The sequence below is a fragment of the Lepidochelys kempii genome, chromosome 14 (assembly GCF_965140265.1).
Source record: "Lepidochelys kempii isolate rLepKem1 chromosome 14, rLepKem1.hap2, whole genome shotgun sequence".
NCBI lineage: Eukaryota > Metazoa > Chordata > Testudines > Cheloniidae > Lepidochelys > Lepidochelys kempii.
The window spans coordinates 18,436,922-18,459,440 of record NC_133269.1 but is presented as its reverse complement, the minus strand read 5'-3'; the positions used below and the strand labels follow the sequence as shown (position 1 = coordinate 18,459,440).

The 22,519-nt window shown below is 50.4% G+C and overlaps 1 protein-coding gene across 5 annotated transcripts in view; it reads left to right on the top strand.

Moving 5' to 3' along the window:
* The window catches only part of SEPTIN9 (septin 9), a 260,220-nt gene extending 241,472 nt beyond the window's left edge, over positions 1–18,748 (top strand). For all 5 annotated transcript variants that reach the window (XM_073312122.1, XM_073312124.1, XM_073312123.1 and 2 more), the window contains 5 exons: positions 3,232–3,349; positions 8,809–8,904; positions 10,482–10,578; positions 13,908–13,959; positions 15,987–18,748. In XM_073312122.1, the coding sequence (XP_073168223.1) occupies positions 3,232–3,349; positions 8,809–8,904; positions 10,482–10,578; positions 13,908–13,959; positions 15,987–16,116 (493 nt within the window). In that variant the 3' untranslated portion in view covers positions 16,117–18,748. The remainder of the gene's footprint in view (positions 1–3,231; positions 3,350–8,808; positions 8,905–10,481; positions 10,579–13,907; positions 13,960–15,986) is intronic.
* The last annotated feature ends 3,771 nt before the right edge of the window (positions 18,749–22,519 follow it).

Below are 22,519 nucleotides of genomic sequence, written 5' to 3'. Positions count from 1 at the left end.
TGATAGACTCAGGGCCTTCTTTTCAAAGACCACACTGGGTGAATGCTGGGAGCAGTGCAGCCTGCCTTATTGGCTTGCATTTCTGCTCCTCCAGCCTCTCCTCTGGTCTTTCACACCATCTCACCATTGTTAGTGCAAGAGCCACCTTCTGGGCAACTCTTGCCATTTGGAGCAGCTTTTCTGTATCTCTCTATGTCCCAAGTCTGCCTGTACCTCTCTCTGGAGAGATGCTGGTGTTGCAGCTGTGTTGTTTGTCTAGTTAGAGCATCGAGGGGAAACCAGTCACTGGAAGGACACTACAGATTGAAAGGTGTGTGGGGCTCTTAATGCTGTAAGACCCTTAAGATCAGAAAGGATTGGGACCTCTGTTTTAGGGCTTGTACGAAAGATAGCAGTGCCCCCTATTGCTGTACAGGGGCATTGCTGCACTGCTGAGCTAGAGGGAAAAGCATCAGTGACTGAGTCAGAGTGGGCTGGTGTTATGGGGAGGGAGATGATCGTAATCTTGCAGCTGTGTGGGCTCACTCAAGAGCACCTCCTCTGCCTCCTCACCCCAGTATTAAGTGTGCACAATCTCGTATATTGTACATAGGAGACTTCATGACTGGTCTTGGCCGTTAAGAATACCTCAGCACCAACAGGAGATGCACTGCTGTTGCCCAGTCACCAAACCCCACTGGGATGGGCTAAACATGGTGCGCAGGTGCCAGCAGATCCAAAGCTGTGCAGCTGGCTGATGTCGGAGCTGGGTGCAGATGGGGATGTGGGCTAGGTGTGGCGTGGCACGCTGCTGTTAGAGTAACAAAGGGCACCCCGGCCCCCTACGGCTCAGTGGACCAAGGCAGGCTTGATAACTGGGCTCCGACTTTTAAATCAGAGTTAAAATTCCAACGTACTTCTGATTGTGACTCAATCTGCATTGGCCACATACACATCCCCATCTTCCACCTAAAACAAAAGCTGATGAAAGAGGCAGGAACATGCTGTCAACGGGGGGAGAGACTTTTAAAGGGGAAAAGCTGTTTGAAAAATTGCAAGGAGAATGGGAGGGAAAGAAGTCCTTGGGGAGAGAAACATAAGAGTGATGCTTCCCAGGGAGGTTGGCACATGTATTCTGCAGAGTTCCAAACAGCACTCTCCAACAGCAGTCTGCTCAGATGTGTCCTTGGGGGTTTCCTTTCCAAAGCCAAACTAATTTCTTGCTTTCCTGGAGCTCAGGGCAATCTGTGACTGCAGAGTTTGTATTAGGACCTTGCTCTCCCTAATGCTAATGATGTGATCTCTAGGCTTTTTGGTGTGTTTGCCCCACGCCCGCTGCTCTCTGTGCAGTAGAGAGACCACAACCTCTCTTGTGTTGAATCTCTCCATGTCCTCCATGCATTGTGGCCACAGCTGCACCGTGGCCAGCTGAATGTAGAAAAGGAATTCTAGCCTTGCACTGGCCACAAGGCATCTGAATGAGACAATGTTCGCAACTCAAAGCTAACTCCTGCCTTTCACAACTGAGATTGCTACAAAGCTTTGTGGCAATCCCAGTTGTGAAAGGCAGTGGCTAGCTAGCCTGGCTTCCAAGCGGGAAGTGGACTTGCCTGCCTGGGAGGTGAAAGGCTTTGAGTTGCCAATATTGTCTCCTTCCGTGAGTACAGAGGTGCCAGTCTCCCAGTTTACAGAATAGGACTCGGGTTTAGGAGAGCTGGTGTGTAGACCCAGTTCTGCCACTAAGTTGCTGTATGGCCTTGGGCAAGACATGTTGGCCGCTCCGTGCCTCAGTTTCCCCCACTGTACATTGGGGATAAATGCACCCCCATCTGTGAGGCAGGACAATGAGGCAAGGATTGATTCATATGAAGCTGCATTAATTTAGTGTTCGCCCTTTGGCTCCAGCACTGACCTGGCTGCGCCCTTTCCTCATACTCCCTGCATCCACTTCTACCCTGGCGTACTCTGGCCAGTTTCAAGCAGGCAGATTCCTTGGGATTTCCCTCACCCAAGGGGCTTCAGTGCTCGTAAAGTGTCCCTGTATCCAGGCAGTATACATGACACTGCGCTCGCTTCTTTACAGTAGCTTGTTCTTCTTACCACTCTGCTTCCCAAGCTGGCTGGGGCCTCTCAGCCCCATGGCAATGGCTTATCTCCCTGGCATCATGTCTGGCTGCCTGATGAGGTAGTTGGAGTGGGCAGGGGGATCGTGCCTCACTCAGGCCAACACAACTAGCTGCAAATCCAGATACCCAAATTGTGTTTGTTCTTCGCAAGGGGCAGGAGTGTTCTGGACCCCAGCAGCATCTGGGCCAAAAGAAACAATCCTGGCCTTGTGTTCCAGCAGTTTGCTCGGGTGGATGGAGTTGGCTCCCTTAAGCTGCTGGCCAGCAGTTAACGAGACTTGAGGCCACTCTTGGTTTTAGACAGCCTTCTAGCTGGGAACTTAAGAAGGACAATCATTTGGGTTGTGAATTCCTTGTAGCTTTGGGGCATCTGTTTTTCCCTTCATGCTTCATGTCCTCTCTAACCCCGCTGTGGAAGTAGAGTAATCTGTTCCACTGCTACTGCTCAGTGTGGGCATTAACCAAGTCATACTTTTTATCTGCACTGACAGATCTGTCGTTTTGGGTGAAATTCACCCCTGTGCAGAGGGGTCAGTACAAAGCGTGTGGTCCATAGGCCAGTTACTCTGCGCGCAGGGGTGGGGAATGGCGGGGAGGGGAAAGGGTCATGATTCCACTTTATTCTGATCAGGTGCCAGGATGGACAAAGTTTTATACAATGGGTCACCCTTAAACTGTCCAGTTCCATTGCACAAGGAAGGCAGGATGGCTTAGCAGACCGAGCCCAGCCAGGAATGCCTGAGTGCTGATCCTGGCTCTGCGAGAGACTTGTGTAGCCGTGACAAGTTCCTTAAAATCCTCTGTGGCTGAGAATCCCCATGAAGATAAAAATCCTCTCCTCCTTCACAGAGTGTGGAGGATTAATAAATGATTGCAGGGCACTTGGAAAATGGAACCTGGCATGTTTCGGTATTTGTGTCCACAAAGCATGTGTCTGTCTCTATCCCCCTCTCATGCTTTTAAGAAAATGTTGATTAGAGAGGGATGTTCTCCAGCGTTACAAAATTACTCCCCCGCTTCCCTAGGCTCTAAATACCCTTTCTGAGCTGGGGATTCTCCCCCTGAAACAACCCCTACGTCGCTACTGTTGAAGTCTGATTCCCTTTCTTCTCTGCTGTGCTTTTAGCCTCCGACCGCTAGACATCGAATTCATGAGACGCCTGAGCAAAGTGGTTAACATCGTGCCAGTCATCGCCAAAGCCGACACGTTAACGCTGGAGGAGAGAGACTACTTCAAAAAAAGGGTAAGGGGATGGCAGCCACTCCCCAGCCAGCACTTCTTCTCCCTCCCTTCCCCACCGCCCCCTGCAGGGCTGCAAAGCCTAAGGGCTGGCCTGGAGCCCAGAGCATTCCTTAGGCTGCAGCTCTGAGTGATCCCATGTGGCAGGAGGAAGGGCCTTCGCCTCCAAACAGTTCCTTGTGTTTCTCTTGGATCTCTGTCAGCTCACAATGGATTTCAAGCTCTTGGTCTCCCTCTGCATGGCTGTTTTATTTTTTCCCCCCAGGCTGTTTTTATGGTTTTTAGGAGGCCGGTCCTGCTGTATGTCGAGCCTCTAAGCCCTTTTTGGGGAGCTCATATTACTGCACAGCATCCTGCAATGATACAGAATCCAGGCCAAAATGTATGCATGCTGAGGTCCGCTTTGAGATTGACGGGGGAAGCAAACCGTGCAGTTCCCTTGATTGCATCAGCTGGAGGTTGGTGAGGTGGGGAGCCCATAAGAGGCTGTCTCAGTCTACAGCCAAGCGTGCTGTTTCCTTGTGGTGCCGCTGCTTTGCTTTGGCTTTCAAAGGGCTATAAATCCAATAATATGACCAACGATTTTGCTGCAGGCGTGATGGTCTCAGCATGCGCTGCAGAAATAAGCAAGCCACCAGTCGCCTCTTGGATTGCTGCTTCTCGAGTCTGAATTGCCATTCTGAGCATGAATAGCCTGGGTTTTGCCAACCCAATAGCTCAGCCAGCGTTCCATAAATACCCCCGCGGAATGCAGCGAGGCTGACGCAGGAAGGAAACGGGCAAGGGGCGGAGTCAGGTAAATGGCAGGGAAAGGGGTCTCAGGGTTGTCCGGCTGACTTCAGGATGTCCTGGTCCTCTAATCCAGTATTAACCCATAAGAGCCCAGCGGAGAGGGAGGCTTTGCATGTGGTAGCAAATAGCTTGAGGTGAAAGGGTTCGTTGTAAATCCAGGCTCAAGGTAGTGAAGGAAAATATGAAGCACAGCTAAATCCACATGTTCAAATGTCTCCATAAGCATCTGACTTGGAGCAACAGAAGCAAAGAGATTCCCAGTTTGATTTCAGCCCATTCTTACCTTGGGCAATATAGCAAGGCTATGCGGAGAGGGTTTGCTAACATTCTGCCTGGGGAGGGACTCTCGGGGTGGTGGGGAGAGCACAGATTGTCATATCCAGGTCACCGGGGGATGCTGTGGGTTGTGGAGAGAGGCTACAGGGCTCTGAAGCCTGCCTGGCTGTAGTCTTACTCAAACCATCGCTGCGGAAGGGGAGGAGCTGCCCTGCTCACTGAACGTCATCCACCGGCTGGGGTTCAGAGCTGGCTTGAGCATCCTCTTGTCCCATCCATGGGAGTGAGGGCCATGAATTGAAACCAGCAGTCTGACCGGGAGGGGGGGTTGAATCCAGATTTCACAGCTGAATCCATTCTACAGAGGGCCAAGCAAAGTTCTGGAAATGGAGCCAAATCTTTTGGCCCAGCCCAGGCTGCGCGTTATCAGCATCCCGTGCTCTCGGGGACAAGTGAGGAGCTGTTGCAGTCAGGGGAAGGGTTGTAACGACCGACGGTCTAGCCTGCCGTAGTCTGGTCTTTCCTGATGACTTTTCCACATGCCGTTTGCTCAGTTCAGAAGTTACAAAGCTCGTGCACGCGTATGTGTCGCTCCCTCTCCGTCTGCCTAGCTGCTGGAGCTAAAGTCAGTCTGGAATCTGAAAATCCAGCTTGGCCCCTGTGCCTCAGATATCATCCTTGGCAATAAAAGCTGAGCTCGGAACTGAGCTGACAATGTTGTTGACGCGTCAGGCGCAATAGAATCCAGCTGGCTCTCCTGGTGCCGTATTGGCTTTGCAGTTAATGGACTAAACTTGGATTTGTCAGGGAAGCAGGAACAGATAGAACTTGAAGACTCAGCAAATTTTCCCCTCCGCTGTTTCAGCCCTGTACCATGCTATTCACTCTAATTGGGTGGCAGAGGTGTCTCTGAGCAGCACTGGCCCATGATAGCAGGAAGGCGGGGTAAGAAGTTCCTTCTTTTTATTGAGTCACATTTTTGATTATAACCAGACTCTTAAAATCCTTCCCAAAGGGAGGTGAAAAATGTAACTAAGTTGATCTATGCACCATGTGAGACTGGACACCTTGCACCCCTTCCTCAACGGGCTCCAACGGAACCAGCCAGCAGCTCTGGATCCTCAGCTGATGTAAATCAGGAGACAGTGGAGTTGGGCTGTTTTACACCAGCTGAGGATCTGGCCCCCCCAGTGGTCCGATATGGCTCTGGCAATAGTGGTTAGGCGTGTGTGAGTGTCTCTCTCTCTCCAGATCTATACACACGTGCACAGCTGTAATATGCAATGGCCTCATCTGCATTAGGTGGCCATAGTATATTGGAAGGTGATTTAGCTGGAACTGCCTTTAAACTCTGCTTTCTGGTCCGTTGTAGCTTAGTGGTGATGGAGCATTAACCACCAGTAGCTGTCTTGTCCCCACTCAGATCTCAGTAGGTCCAGATTCTGTTCTCTCTTAAGTTGGGATAATTCCCATGGGCTGGGTGGTATTATTCCAGATTTATGCCAGTGCTCTGTTAACTTGCACCAAAGTGGAGTCCAAAGACCTGCACAGTTGTTCCTTCCCACATTAAAGCCAAGCCTGCTCCTGAAACCGCAGCATGTCTTTGCTGGTGTTACGTGACTCCCCCGCCCACCAGAACGGAGCGTGCTCTCAGGTGGGGAAGTTTGTCAGAGTGGACGTTTCTGGCTTGGGAGAGGGGGTTCACTTCCCCTCAAATGCAGGGCTGATCTAGAGCCAGTGTCAGCCTCATGGCACTGTCACCATTCAGACTTGGATTCAAACATGAGTTTTCTTCAAGACAAACGGCACAGGTGTGTTTTGGTGCTGATGGCACCCGAATCTCCCTCCAGGAACCTGGTATCAGTGCGTGTCTAATGCATGCACCACAGCGAGATGTTCACCGCACTGGGGAGTGTGGGCCTGCACACGTCCCTTGGTGTCAGGGTTGCTAATTCCGTGCACATTACAGGATTCAGGAGCTTGAAGATCCCTGACGCTGATGCCCAGTTGGATTCAGGAGCTGAAAATCTGCCCTTCTTCCCGGCTGAATGGTGCAGTGCTGGTGCTTGCATTAAAACCGACACCGATCTGGACTAACAGACCGCCCCCCTATCTGGGTAGGATGCTCTGCCCTTTAGGCCTGGTGTGGAGGAGGGAATGACATCACTGTTGAACAACCCAGTGCTACCGTCTGCTTAAGGCAGTGAGGAGCAGTGTATGGTGTGCCAAGGGGAGCATGAGCCACCCCTCCACCTCAAGCCCATGGATCTGGGGGAGGGAGTGGCTGAGTAGGTGGCGGAGGATCAGCCCGGTGTCTAACAGGGGAGAACCTTTTGGTGTTGTCTCAAACACATAGCAGATCCCAGTTTGCAAAGTGAGGCTCCCCCAGAGCAAGTCTCCTGGCAGATGGTTTGTTTGCAACTTGAAATAGGTTTCCGAGACCCCATTCCAGGCTCTTCAGCTCCTGGGGCTTGGGTGTCACTGCTCCACTGTGCTTCTTGGCGCGGGGTGCCTCTTTCCTGTGGGGTTATCCTGTGCGGGGTCCATGGTGGCATAACTCACTGATCAGTGTGTGTCTGTCTTCCTCTGAGCTCGATCCCCAGAGGATGGGAGTCTGTTACGCTGCCCAGCTACTGAACACAACCCTCAAGAGCCTGCAGCTTTAGCTCATGCCTTCAGCTCTGGAAGCTGCGGGCTTGGTTTGCCAGGTATCCGCCAAAATGACCGCTGTTGCAGTGGCCAATGCCATTGAGCACCATGGTTTTCTCCCCACGGTGTCAGGCTGGACAGAGGCGCACTGTTCTCATTCATGGCCAGCTGCAGCGCCTATCTGAAGGGGTAGAAAGAGCAAGTTCGTGCATCTACAGTTCACTGAGCTTGTTGGATCATATTAAAGAAGTTCTGTATTAAAATCACAAATGAGTTTGATTCCCCATAGTTTCAATTCCAGGGTATTACTAATTAAGAGGACTCTTGGTTTTTGGTACTGTTTCTCTCCCTCTATGTGAAACTTGCAAGCTGCTAACTGTGTTAGTACATTCTAAGACAGAGTCTGTTCTCAAAGCAATTCACACAGAGAGAGACTCAAAGCAATACTCTAACAACAGAAACAGCACCCAGAGACTCCCCGCCCTTTTGTTGTATTAACAATTGTGATTAAAATAGAGATAGAGGATGGATGTGGATGGATGCTTGGTGTGGATAATAACTGAATGATCAGGGAGGTGCCAGCCTAAAAATCCAGTGTCCCTCGGCTGAAGAAGGCGTCAAGTGGAAATAACCAGAGGACCGCTCCCCCCCAGGAGGGCAGACTGGAATCCACCCAACAGCCTCAAGAATGGGAGAACCAAAGAACAAGATAACATCTTGGAGCCGTCAGGAATGTGCTATCTGCTGATTGATTCAGCAACAGCATGATGAAGCAATTCCCATAGACAGGCATAGGAAGAAATGCCTATAAAAATAGACTCTAAAAAGTGAGAACTTTGGGGTCTGATTCTGCAAACCAACTTCCAGGAGCATCAGATGAGCATCTGACAAGGCCCTGCTCCCTCCTCATGTCCAGGCCACCTGGCCAGTGGCTTGGCATGAGCAACTCTAAGGCTGGTAACTATGATAACAACCTTGCAGAACCTGTGTGTGTGTGTGTGTGTATGAATGAATGTGTGAATAAATATGAGATTGAATGGAATGTTATAGCTATAACTAACTGCTTACTATGATTCTTTCTGTATTCACAATAAATGTGGTATTTTGCCTTTTTTCCCTTTAATAAGATCCTGCTGGTTTTTATTTTATTGGTATAACAAGCTGGGTGTTCCTGCCCCCACGTGACCCCTTTCAGGATATGCAGCACCAGATCTGGGGTTCCTCTTCCAGGGAATGTGAGCAAGACACAAATACCAGAAAGTGACTTGCTAGCTTACTCTGGAGCACCCAAACTTGCCCACCTCCAAGTCTCAGGAGCGTGTGCCTGGGAGGTGCACAGTCGCCCTGACTTGCTGCCCATGGTGCAGGCTGTCACTACCCTTTGTCTTTTTAATGTGAAGGCGGGGTCCAGCTTGCAATGCTTCATCTTGATCTGTGTGGCCTTCTGCTCCGCTCAGAGATGGACGCTGTCCTAGGGGCGTTGGGGTGATGGAGAGAGGATCTTCTAGGACTTCATGGGCTGCACTTCAGGCTGGGTGGATATTTAGCACTAAAACTCGCATCCTTCACTGAGCAGTAAGGGGGGGAGGGGACGCAAGATTACCTGGCTAGTTCCAAGCTGGAAAGGGCTTCGAGTTGTTCAGTATTGCGCAGGGTGCAGCCTTGCTATGCTGCCGGGAGGCTGAAAGGCAGCAGCTGTGGTCATGGAGTCTAACATGGTGTCCTTTCCATGTCCGTCTTCTTCAGATCACGGCTGACCTGCTCTCCAATGACATCGACGTGTATCCCCAGAAGGAGTTTGATGAAGACTCTGAGGACCGGCTTGTGAATGAGAAATTCAGAGTGAGTGGATGGTGCTTTTGTCCCGTAGCACTGTGGCCCAGAGCTCTTCGGGCTGGGCCTTACGGCTCCAAAGGCTTGTGAAGATTTTGGGAGGTTCAGCAAAGTGCCTGTATTTCCTTTCCAAGGCTGGGGCACTATACCCCTGTTTGTGCACAGAGACTGGAGACAATACAGAAAGAGTGGGTGGGAGATTTGCTCCCCAGGTCATGAGAATTACCTGATTTCAGCCATAGCCTGGGATGCTGAGCCCCATCCTCCTGGCAGCAGGCTGGCTGGGTGTTTGTTGCACTTCCTTCCCACAGGGATAGGAAAGTAGGTAGAGTGGCCTTCCTTCCTGTGTTGTGTCCCTGACGCCGTTCGTCTGGGCCTTGGGGAATGTTGGCTGTTGCTGCACTCAGAGGAGCAAGCGAAGGCTTCCTGTGGCTGGGGCTGTGACTTGTTTCCAGACGGCTCATTGAGAACTGGCCTGGCTGTTAGAGTCTGGCTCCCTAAATGTGACATGCTGGACCACAGTATTTGCCCAACAAGGGCCCTGGGGGCAAAGCCAGGCTGGGGAGCTAGGCTAGGAAGAGGAGGGCTCTGAATGAGAACGTTTCCCAGCCGTTTGCCACCCACTGGTATTTTCTGACTCCGAGGTGTGACGGCTGGCAGTGGGGCAGCCAATCAGCCATTAGTGATGGGCTAGTGTCATCTTTCTGCCACTCTTTCAAGCCCTCCTGCCCTTTGAGGTGTCTCTGCAGCTTCCTCCCTCAGCAGATTCTCCCTCAGCAGCCCTTAACAAGTGGGCAGGGGAGCCCCTCCGCACTGTTGCACTGCACTGTTGCCAAGCCATGTGCAGGTGATGCCCTTTTCCTGCTGCGCTCTGGGTGGAGGCGTCCTGTTCTCTGAAGAGCATTTCCCTCTGGCAGCACTACTGATGGGAGGTTTTAAATAGGAAGAGATAGCAGAGAGGGGCACGATTGGAAGGGAGTGGCCAGGATAGAGGCGCATCCGCAGATTTTTATTGGTGTCTGCGATTGGAGCAGCAAGTGGGTGCTGCAAGAAATGGTGCTCACAGCATTCACAGAGCTGTGTGTGAGGCCCTTCCCAGCACTTGCTGAGGCGATGCGTCCCCTCGCTTTGGGTTTTGAAAGCCCCCAATCCCCTATTTTTAGTCCTGTCTGCCTGCCGTGTTTCAGGGAGCTACCACCAGTCTCCCAAAGGGAAGCCGGGGAAGCCTGTCCCTTCTTGGGAGAGCAGCTGTGGTCAGGTTGGCCCCACCCACGGCAGCGGTGATGTATCTAGCCTCCGTTGCTGGGCTGAAGATGCATCGCCCCCATTAACGTGCAGTGGAAACAGACAAGTCGAGCCTATGGAGATGTTCCTGTGAAACTCTTCAGTAAAAAATCTCCTCTGCAGATTTCTCCGGAGGCTAGATCCACAGCCCAGAGACCAGAGCTCTTAGACATGTACCATAACTGCTTTGCCTGCTGAGCTGGCTGTGGATTATCCTACCCAAGGCAACTCCGCCCAGTTGGTTTACCTGCTGGCTTCCAGGATGAAGCCATTCACCTGTGCGCTATGCTCTGTCCCTCCAGGAAATGATTCCGTTTGCAGTGGTGGGCAGTGACCAGGAATACCAGGTTAACGGGAGAAGAATTCTTGGAAGGAAAACAAAGTGGGGCACCATTGAAGGTAGGGGCTGTCATTGTTTGCCACCCCCCCGCCCCCCTTGTCTGTTTTCTGCAGTGTTTGAACGGGAAGTCAAAAGGCGGTAATTGGAAGCATGTGCAATATGTGGATAGAGCACCCACCACTGCCCTTTACAGAACAGAACTGGACCCTGCTCTCGTGTTTGCGATGGGAGTGGCTCTTGAAAGCCTCATGGCACGGCAGAGCCCAGGCCAAGCATCCCGGAGCTGGGGGTCTCATCCCAGAGCAGCCTGTGTGAAATTGCTCCGGCAGCTCTCCATCTGCAGAGAAGCAGACACGTGTGAGGTTCCCTCCAATACGGTGTTGGGGCCCTACAGAGGAGATCACACGACTGCTGTTGATGGGGAAGCACTGGTGTTTGATAAGTGGTCATAAGGAAGGCAGTATGGTCCAGTGGTTAGGGCACCAGGCTTGAGTCCAGGAGACCTGGGTTCTGTTTCTCGCTCTGCCACTGAGCTGCTGTGACCTTGAGCAAGCCACTGCCACTTGCGGAACCTGTCTCCCCTCTTCCCGCTTTCTCTGTCTTGTCTGTTTAGACTGTAAGCTCGTTGGAGCAGGCAGTGTCTTAGTGTGTACATGCCTAGCACAATGGAGCCTGATCTCAGCAGAGGCCAGTGAAGGTGCTACTGTAATACAGATCAAGAGCTCCCCTTCCTACGCATCCCACTCTGGGAATGAGGGTGAGAGCAGGGTCATTTCTGAGCCCTTTCATTGTTCTCCTGACCGCTGGCTAGGAGGGGAGGATCCTCCACTGCTCCCGTTTTCCTTTCTGTTGTCTCCCTTCTCACCTGTCTTCTGCCCCGATGCCAGCATCTTTCTCTTGTTCAACAACTGCCCCAAAGGAGGGGCCTGGCTGTGGGAGTGCCATGTAAGTGTGGAGATTCTCTTAACAGGCTCTAGAAATCTCCATTTCCCTAGCCTGCAGTCATTGATGGTGCAGTTGAGCCTGGAAATCTGGAGTCCAAGGTGACCTGAAACTTCCGCTTTCTGATGGAGAAAGACGGGAAGGGAGCGCGTGAGGGGATGGGGATTCTGTGTGCATTTTCCATCAGAATCATCTGGTCTGCCCTGAAGACTAGAGAACAGGGAGGAGAGGATGATATTCTAAGAGAGCTATTGTGGGGGTTGGGCTGTCCCTTGTTTAACTACAAGGGCCAACATACACTGGAGAGAGCAGGCCTTTGTTACATATTCACCCCCTCTATCTCTGCAACGTCCTAGAGCTCCCCACACCCATCTCTGCTGCCTCCCAATGATTCTCCAGGAAAGACTGGACATGTCTGCTATCGCTGAGGAGAGTGTGCCTGTTAGGAGGTGGCATTCCCATTTGGCAGCTTTTATCTGTCCAAAGGAGCAAAAATGGGCACAGCCCCAATTTAGGACTTTTTTTTTTTTTTTTTTTTTGCAAGTCACCTTCAGTGGATTCAACTGCACTCGCAGTAGCCACTGTGCTCAGTTGGGACTAGTGTACGACTTTCTCTGCCCCACGGAATAGTCTCCACCCACCTATCCCCATCCCCTAATCCGCAGAGGCTGGGAGTGACGGATACTGAGTGGTGACATCTTTTGCCTCTCTGAAAATGCTGGGATCAAGTTGAGTGGGGGCAGGGCCCTTCTTCCCGGGCCCTTCTCTCCTGCCCATCCCACCAGTGCCTGCAGGGGGTGCACAGCCCTTTTTGAGTCTTGCTGCTTCATGAAAGGGCCCACAAATGGCCATGTCCAGCTCCTCAGGCCCTCCCTGCCTTACATCTGGAAGGAACCCTCCATGCACCAAGCCGGTCTCCTCAATTGCTGCAGGAGCCTGAAACCGAATGCTTGGCTGCTTGTGGGGGAGGGCATCTGTGCAGACAGGCCGCCTCTCAGCACCCGCTGGGACGTTTGAATCGTCCTTCTGTCCAGGACTCTCACAGGATTTGTTCTTCTCTCTTCCCCACCATGTGCTGCACCTTCCTTTCTTCCTCCTCTTCCCCTCTGCTTTCCTCTTCTTTTTCCCCTCCCTTCTTTCCTTCCACAGTCAGTCTCCCGCCAGCATTTCATTGGGGAAGCCTATCTCTATCAGTGCGACACATGCTCTGCTCTCGGTAGCTAGGATCCCAGAGGCACAGTCCATGTGATTTCACTGCTCCCTCCCTCTCTTCTCCCCCCACCTTCCATTTCAGAGCTTTTTCTGATTTTACGATTCTTTTTATAGAAATCCTATTTCGAGTAAGCACTTAACAAAGATGCCAAAGGAACCCATTTTATTTTAAACCCTCGGATGCCCTCTTGTGGCTAGTTCTTGGTAACTCTCGGGGCTTGGCAGTGATGGTCCTGGCTGGGTTTGTGAGAAATGCTGGTCATCCTTCAGGTGTGAGGTATCTGCCTTCAGCATAGGGAGACTCAAGGACCCAGTGTTTGCCATTGGTTATGTGGCAGAAATAGTGTTGTTAATCTGCTTGCTATTTGAGCATTGTGTTCAGCCATGTAGAAAACAAAGGGGAAGACGCTTTCCTTGGCCCAGGGATCTGTCCCTCTGAATTAGATCAACAGCACCGTTCAAACACACTGTGTGCTGAGAGCAGGACACAGGATGATCAGACAGCACAGTGATCTTTTTTCAAGGCTTTTCGCTCCACGCCACTTTTAATCCGAACAGTCCCAATAGTAAATCATGTCACTCCACAGCATGAATCAAGATTGGGGGGAGGGGCTGACTAAGGCACAGCGATCTGCTCCAGGTCCCACAGGAAGTCGGGGGTAAAGCCAGGAATTGAATCCAGGGCTACTGAGTCACAGTCCAGGGCCTTAACCACAAAACCATACTTCCCTTCGCCTTTCCGGTTACCCCCGGCCATCTCGGGAGACACTTACGTTGAAACAGGCTCGTTGTTTACGAGGAGTCAGTTGGTGCCCCTTGCCTGGGTGAGGCAGTGACGTAGTTGTGGACTTACACCGGAGGGTGTTCGCTCCAGCAGCAAGTGAGTGTGAGCAGACGAAACAGACACGAAAGCTCTTCCTGTCTCTTGCCAGCTGCTCTTTAGGCAGGTAACAGGTAATGAGCCTCTGTGTAAATATCCTGGCTTATGATGGCGAAGAGGCTTTTCCTCATGACAGGCAAACATCGATTTTTAAGCCCCTGGAATCCCTCAACTGAGTGATCCTTCTGCTGGGCTGAAGCCCCTGCTCCAGGCTGTTTGTGCCCACCGTGCACTGGTGTTAATTCTGAAACAAAAGGCAGAGTCCCGCTTGTCCTGAAATTGCTGGCTTGCTCAGGAAATGTGGCTGTGTTCTGGGCTGTGGCCTAACGGTTTGCCTCCTCTTCTCCTTTCCAGTTGAGAACACGACACACTGTGAGTTTGCTTATCTGCGGGATCTCCTGATCAGGTCGGTATAACTGCTCTTGGGTGAGAAAGAGACGCCATTGTTGTATTCGTGTCACTTCTGCCAGCAGGTGGCATCAAAGGGAAGGGCAGAGCTCAGCAGTTGCTTGGTGCATGGGCTGCTTTATCCTCTCTGCCGTTGCTTCTTGCAGACCACAGTAGCAACAGCTGCTGTGTAACCCGTAGCCTCTTGAATGAGGACGTGAACTAGGGGGCTTCCTGGGTGCACTGGCCAGCAGAAGTTAGGGAGTAGGGAATGGGAAGGGAGTCCTGCTGTCAGACTAGCAATGCCCACCATAGAGGCATCCCAAAGATTGCTTCAGGCCCAGTGTCTCCTGCATCACCGTGCCAGCTGCCTATTGCCACCATACACCTCCGTGCCCTCCAGTTGGCTGCTGTAGCACTGGGCTCATACTAGTGAGTGGAATCCCAGGTGTGGTTCCCTACAGTGGCAAAGGTGATGCTCTAAACCCCATTTAAACCCTTCTGAAGAGTAACCACCTCCAGGCCTAAAACTTCCTGCACAAATAAGACTAGTCCCTGCAGTCACGCCAGCTAGGGTAAAGAGATAAGGGGCGTTGGACCTTGTGTATCGTGGCTTCAGTTGATTGCCAGCTTGGATTGGGGGAAAACTTCCCCTCATGATATATGGATTCTAGGAATTCCAGGCTTCTCCCTGAAGCCCCTAGCACTGATCACTGTTGGAGATATTACACGGGAGTCCAGGGGCCATTTGGTCAGCTCCTGTGTGAAAGACATGACTGACACGCTGCCTGACTTTGAGACGGGCCAACCTGCTGTTTGGGTGTGAGTCACGCTGCTCTCAGAAGTGCTTTTCAGACTAAAGGGCGGGCAGCAAGCTGAGAGAGGGTGTGCTGGTTGCAGAGCTGTGCGTAAGGGCTCCTGTGAGAAGAAAAGCCTCCTTCACTGGTAGCAAAGCTGCAGAAAGCTCTGAACTGGGGAAACCTGTGGCAGCCGTTCCCTGCCAATGTAGGCTGTTTAGCTGAGCGTATTCCACCAGTCCCCATAACCCCCTCTAGGCAGTCAGCCCTGAGGTATGGACTTCCCCCCACCCTGCAAATAGTGTGTAAGGTGCAATACCTCCCCTATGAGCCAGGCTAGATCTGCCTGGAGCCTTTCCTCCAACACTAATCCCACGGCCAAGCCCTTCCTTCCTGGATCACCTGTCAATGCCCTCCTCAGAACAACAGGGAATCGAGAGAAACTGAGAGTTGTGGAGAGGGGGCTGATCAAACCTCTGTGCTACCACCTCTTCTCCCATATGAGTGATTCCTCCCACAGGGGAATGGGAAGCCAAGCTGCTCTTGTCCGTCCCCCCCGGTTATCAAAGTTTCCCTGAGTCAATAGCTCATCAGGCCAAAGTGGTTAAGGCACATCTGTTTCCTACCCCACGGCACCCAGGGGCGATCTGGCCAGCATCGCCTCCTACTGCCTTTAGCAGATGAGGGCCCATTTGGGGGCCTGGTGCACTGAAAGTGGTCTTTGCATGAGATTGAGCAAGACTTGAACCCATGCCTTTCAGAATTGTACTTGAGTGTCTTAACCACTCAGCTACTGCACTTCATGGGGGGAGGGGTAGATGCAGAGGTTAGGGGAGTGAGAAAGGCAGTACTCTTCCAAGACTTGCCTACACTGTAAGCTGTGCCCGCTGGAGATGCTCCGCCCACTCGCAGTCTGCAGAGCGTCAAAATATGAGCCTGTAGGCTCTTTGGGCTGGGCTCCCTGTAGAGGGGACCACACACGTCCATAGGCCCCCACCTTGGGGCACTTTGAATGAACAGAGGCAGTTGGTATCTCTCAGAGCTGTTGTTCCATCTACATCAGCTACACTGGGGTCACGTTCTCGAGGTTCCAGGAGTAACCAGAAGGGCGAGAGACCTTGAAATTGCGGGGCCTGAGGTGGCAGCATGGAGGAGGTGGTGGCAGACTCTGCTGCCGTGAAAGCCCCATTGTGGGGCTACGCATCTGCGCACAGAGATCTCCTTTAACCGTCTTCTCTGCTTCCCTTAGGACACACATGCAGAACATCAAGGACATTACCAGCGGCTTCCACTTTGAAGCCTACAGAGTGAAGCGGCTGAATGAGGGCCGGAGCGCACTCTCCAACGGCGTGGCCGACCAGGAGGCCAATGAAATGTAACCGTCTCTCTCCGTCGCCAGGACCCAACGCGCTCGCGCTCTCAGTTCTTCCCCTCCCCCCTTTATTTTTATATAATTCTTCTGCCACCGTCCCCCTCCCCCGCGCTGCCCATGTTAACTGACCAAGTAACCTGATGCCATATCTATCATCAAGAGCGTGGTGACTGCCAGTCCCCTGGCACGGCCTGCCCCGTAGCGCAGGGGTTCCGTTCTCAGCTCCCGTTGGGCTTAGTGAGGGGCGGCTGGGTGGTTGGACAGGATGGCTGGGGAGGGGAGGAGAGGAGATGACTGTCCCAAGTCAGAAGTCAGTCTCTATTTATTCTCTAACACTAGCCCAAAGCATAATCCCTGGGTAGGTGGAAGATCCCCCTCCTCGCAAAGGCCTGCTCTAACTCACTCCACCTGGCTTCACCAGGAGCTGGAGCGGGCCCCGAGGGTTGCTTTATAATGAAATCCAAGCCATGAGATAGGGGAGAGTCTCTCTCTCTCCTTGCTCACAGAAGCCAATCATGAAATGAATCTGATTTCTCTCTCCTCCATGTCTTGAAACGGCGCCATGGAGTGGGGAGCAGGGACTGCCCTCCTTAGTGCCACGCATCATGTCTGTATAGATAGTTGGAACCAGATGGCTTTACCCTGCGTCATGTGGCTCTTTTATTTTCTTCTCCGTCCATTGAAGGCAAGGCTTTCTCTAAGTAAACATGGCCTTCGTAAACGAGGTGCGGGCATGTGGATGGAAAGGGAAAGTGATCACAAGCTTACCTCTGCCGCCTCTCTTCTGCCCCCAGCCCTGTGCCTAGCCAACCCACTCACCCCACTCCCTGTCACCTGCAATAAGCCAGGAATGCCATGGGGTGACTCACGGATCTCTAAATCTCGGCCCGCTCTGAGAGAAGTGCCTTTGAATTCAGCTCCCATGTAATAGCTAGTTTCTCTGTGCAGCCTGCCAAATGCCTATTGAGATTGACTCTTCAGAGATTCTTCTTCCCAGCTTTTCCCTCTCACTCAGTGCTTGGACCATACCTATGGCTGGTTTCCTGGGAACACTTGGTGTATTTATTTTTAATTCAGTGTCTTTGTTGAAGGCTCAGAGTACGTTTGTGTGTGTGAAGGGGGCTGAGAACAGAACCATCTCTGCAAAGCACGGGCAGGGGGCCGGAATTCTTTGTATTGTGTGACTTGTGTGTTTTGTTAGGTTTTAAATAAGCCAGAGGAGGCTGTTGAATCAATTTGTTTTATTCCTTTACCTGGGCAACTTATATGTACATAGCCAGTTCCTTAATCTGGCTAATGCTTTCTCTTGAGAACCATGTGCACGCACACAGATCGAGCCCCGCATGCCACACGCTTGTTAGAAGCCTTCAGCTGTAAGAAAGGCTAAACTGGTATCTCACGCAAGCTTTGTAGTATAGGGTCACTGATCCCCAACATGGTCTGTTGACTTCGATCAGCTACCGTAAACGCCAAGTGTGCTTAAATGAAACTCCATGCTTGGGGCCAATCCAGCAGGGACAGAACCACCCATGTGCAAGTCGATCTTGGAGCAGAGATCCAACTGCCCAACTTCGACTTCTGTCTAAAAACCCAGCCCCAAGACAGATTCTGGTGTCTGCCCAACATTACTTTTCTGACCCCCCCCCATGGAGGTGTAAGACTGTGCCCAGATTGTCTCCTCTTGGTGCTCCCACAAAATGGCAAAGGTGTCCCAACTTCCAGCCTCACAGAGACACCTGCAGAGCCCCCCGACCCCCCTGAGGGTTGAGACCAGTTACATGTTTACAGGCAGTAAGAAGGTTTTGAAGAGGGATGCTGCTCTCTTCTTGATTCAGAGGCCCGCATGCTCTTCTGCATCAGTGGAGTATCTGCAGACTGCTGCTCCCCACACATCACTCTTCAGAGACCCAGCCATAGAGTCTGCTCAGGGCTGCATCCCTCCACACCATTTCCAGCTGTCTTACTGTCCATGCCAGGCCAGTAACAGGAACCAATTACAGGCTAGCAGGGCCCAATTCTGCATGATAGCAGAGGGAAGTAGCATCTTGCAAGATCGCCCCCCTTCATGCCTGCATGGGCAGATGTTCTATATGGTGGGTGTGGTTATGGGACACATGAATGTGTCTGTGCAGGTGTGTTTGCCTTGCAGGTAAAATCTGTACTCCCCTTTAACTCTGTTTCACCCCCCTCGTGGAAAAAATGTAGGAATTTTTACAGAGCTGTGTTAAGTTGAGGAAAATGAATTATTTACTTGCTGACTTGCTATATTTTAGCAAAAACAAAATATTGTGTATTAACTGAAAAGTGTATGTATTTCAAGTGTTAAAAAGACTATTCAAGGGGAGGGTAGAAAGTCTTTTCTGCGTGATGCACTTCTGCAAATATCACCATCTTAAACTCCTTTCCTAGACAGTATCTCAAGCTGGGCCAAGCAAGACATGCCGCTTTCTCCTTTGTAATCTAATTTTTGAAAAAAAAAATGTTTAAAAAAATTAATCCAGATCTATTAAATATGGCCTTTTGGGTGTTATATGCATTATGACAAATTTAGTCCTTTTTTGTATAAATAATAGTGTTTAATATGTATTTCCCAAAATAAATGTTTCAAATGCAGATGGAAAGAGGCTTACTTAGAAATGTTCGGTTGGTTTGTTTGTTTGTTTTTCAGAGCCACACAACCTCAGGAAGTTTGATCTTGTGTCGGATCTTTTACTATGCAAGGATATTTCTTCCTGAAGGCAAACTCAGGAGCTGCAGGGATTGTGTTAGGGTCTCTGTAGGAAGTGCTCTTCTTTGAATTGCTAAGGTTCCAGTGCCACCATGCTGGGGTATTTGGGGTGCCACTTTTGAATATGATAAAAGAGGTCCTGTGGCTAATAAAGATCCCTCTGGTTCTTTCAACAATAATGATACTGGGCCAGATCTGGGATATAAGTGGAGATGTTGGATGCTAAGCAGGCTTAAAAATCGGGACAGGGAGCCACAGCATCCTAGCCAAATTCTATTATGGGTGACCGACCTACCTCAGTTCCTGTATTGTTCATTCCGCTAATATATTCCCATTCCTGTTGCTGGTACTGCTCTAACAGAGGCTGCATTTCACTTGAGGCAATACCAGGAGCCTTTACTGGACCAACACTCATTAGAAAGACCAAGAAGCTTCATGAACATATTCAGCATCACCAGTGGCCCATCAGTCCTGTCCCAGTTCAGGTCTTGCTGGGACTGAGCAGAAAAGGGTTAATAGGCTAAGGGGTCCAAAGAATTGGAACCCATCAGCTGCACTGTAAACCAGACAGGAAGTGGAAGGTGAGGGGAGCAGTAGTTCAGAGCCCAGGGTACAATAACCGCTGTTGAGGTGAAGGACTCCTACATTTTCACTGGGTTTGTAAATGGGAAGGGGAGAGTCCGGCTGGAGCTGGCTGAGACATGAGGACCTCTCCAGCATGTAACCAGCTAGGTGCTGTGATACTTAAAGAGGAAAAAGAGACCGTTTAAGTACCATATATTCTGCTTCAACACTCTCTCCAGAGCACTGTGGTAGGTAGCAGGAACGGCCCTAACTGTTTTGTGGGTCAGCATAGAAAATGGTTTTGGCACACCCCTCCCTGCAGCAGCTGAGCCAACCCACCCCCACACTTGGAGCCAGCCAATCAGCAAAGCAAAAAAAAACACATGTAATCACAGCCTGGCAAACCAAACCAAAAAGAAAATCCCAGTAGTGTACCACCTTGAATGGAGCAGCCTGCCCCAGAACTAGCCCTGGTTGGTGCGGCAGGGGGAAAGAATTGCAGGGGTGAAGGCAGCATAGATGGAGGATTTGAGGGCAGGGGAAACTCTATGCCAATGGGATCCAGAGAGGAGATACTCAAGGGAGAGGTTCCTGAACAGAAACTGCAGTGTGAATGAAGTGATCACGGATGGGCCCTACTTTTCAGGCACACCATGCACTGGCTAGCATAAGTATAGCTGTTCCCTGAGACTTATGCTGCTTGGATGAGTGTTCAGGGGCAAAACCCTTAATGCACGTTCCCCAGTGACTGCAGCTCCGCTGGAGGAATGAGGTCTGGCCTCAGTGAAGGACCCTGGAGTCCCTGGGTGGCGGAGCTGTAGCATGGAACTGGAAACGGGTGGTTGGGAAAGCAGCTGGGTGGAACCCTGGTGCTGGGAGTAGGATGATTAAGCCATTGTTCAGGGGCTGGTCTGGGGTGGGAAAGAAACTGGCACAGATGGAGGAAGAGAGGATGTACTGACCTGACAGCACTAAGTTGTGCTGAGATGAAACTGGGATGTGCCTTTCCAACACAAAGTCTCACAACATGGGCAAGTACTATTATTATAAGAATGACCATATTGGGCCACCCCAATGGTCCGTCTAGCCCAGTATCCTGTTTCTAACAGTGGCCGATACAAGACCTTCAGGGAGAGTGTAAAGAACAAGCAATTGGAGTAAGCCACCCCTTAGCTTTTCCTCCCAGCTTCTGGTAGTCAGAGTTTTCAGGTCGCCCCAAGCATGGGGTTACACCCATGGCCATCTTGGCTAATACCCATTGCTGGACCTATCCTCCATTAATTGGGTGAGGGGGTGAGAGAACCTGGATTTGTGCAGGAAATGGCCCACCTTGATTATCATGCACATTGTGTAGAGAGTTGTCACTTTGGATGGGCTATCACCAGCAGGAGAGTGAATTTGTGTGGGGGGGTGGAGGGTGAGAAAACCTGGATTTGTGCTGGAAATGGCCCAACTTGATGATCACTTTAGATAAGCTATTACCAGCAGGACAGTGGGGTGGGAGGAGGTATTGTTTCATATTCTCTGTGTGTATATAAAGTCTGCTGCAGTTTCCACGGTATGCATCCGATGAAGTGAGCTATAGCTCACGAAAGCTCATGCTCAAATAAATTGGTTAGTCTCTAAGGTGCCACAAGTACTCCTTTTCTTTTTGCGAATACAGACTAACTCGGCTGTTACTCTGAAACCTGTCATTTTTGAAGCTGGTTATGCTTTTGGCCATCACAACATCCCATGGCAATGAGTTCCACAGGTTAATTGTACTTTGTGTGAAAAAGGACTTCCTCTTGTTAGTATTAAACCTGCTGCCTATTAATGTCAGCAGGAGATACACACATGGTTTTTGTATTGTGGGAAAGGGTAAGTAACACTTTTCCCCCCGCCAACCATGATTTTCTAGACCGCTATCATATTGTCCCTTAGTCACCTCTTTTCTAAGGTGAACAGCTCTAATCTTTATAGTCTCTCCTTGTGTGAAAGCCATTCCATATTCTTTATCCTCTTTGTTGCCCTTCTCAGAACCTTTTCCAGTTCCACTATCTTTTTTGAGATGGAGCAACCAAAACTGGACACAGTACTCCAAGTGTGGGCACACCATGGATTTATACAGTGGCATTATGATATTTCCCTTACATCCTCTGCAGTGAGGACTGATGCAAAGAATTCATTTAGCTTTTCTGCAGTGGCCTTGTCTTCCTTGAGTGCTCTGTTAGCACCCCGATCATCCAGTGGTCCCATTGCCTGTTTGGCAGGCTTCCTGCTTCAGATGTCCTTAAAAAAATGTTTACTGTTAGTTTTTGCATCTTTAGCAACTTGCTTCTCAAATTATTTCTTGGCCTACCATCTTTTACTTAACTGACAGAGTTTGTGCACCTACCTGATAGCCTCACTAGGATCTGACTTGTAAATTTTAAAAGGATGACGTTTTGCCTCTAACAGCCTCCATTACTTTTCTGTTTAGCCATGCTGGCATTCTTTTGGTCCTCTTATTGTCTTTTCTGATTTGGAGTGTACACTTAGTCTGAACTTCTATTATGGGACTTTTAAATCGTGCCTATGTTGCTTCAAGGTATTTAACCCTTGTGACAGTGCCTTTTAATTTCCAGCTCACATCCTCATTTTTGTGTAGTTCCCCTTTTTGAAGTTAAATGTTACCATGGTGGTTTTTTTCATATTATCCCCACTACCAGGATGTTACATTTAATTACATTATGGTAACTATTATGGAGCAGTTCAGCCACAGATACTAGATCCTGTGCTTCACTTGGGACTAAATCGAGAGTTGCCTGTCTCTTTGTGGGTTCTTTGTGCTTCCGTGTGGATGGAAGTATATTGTCTTATAATTGTCAGATGTGAAATATTTCTGTCTAGCAACTCCAATACACAGTAGAACCTCATTTATCTTGCACCCCCTTTTTAGCCCAATTTAAATAGTGGAGGGGTTATGTCCATTGCTGAACACTTTGTATTAAAGTTCCTCCCATTTCTCCAAAATCCAATTAGTCGAAATAAATTCTTGGTCCCCCATTCTCTTCCGACAAACAAGAGTCTACAGTCGTGAAGCTGTCTGCACAGAGCGTCTCATTGTTTTAGTGAACTGCAATGGGCAGATGGCCAC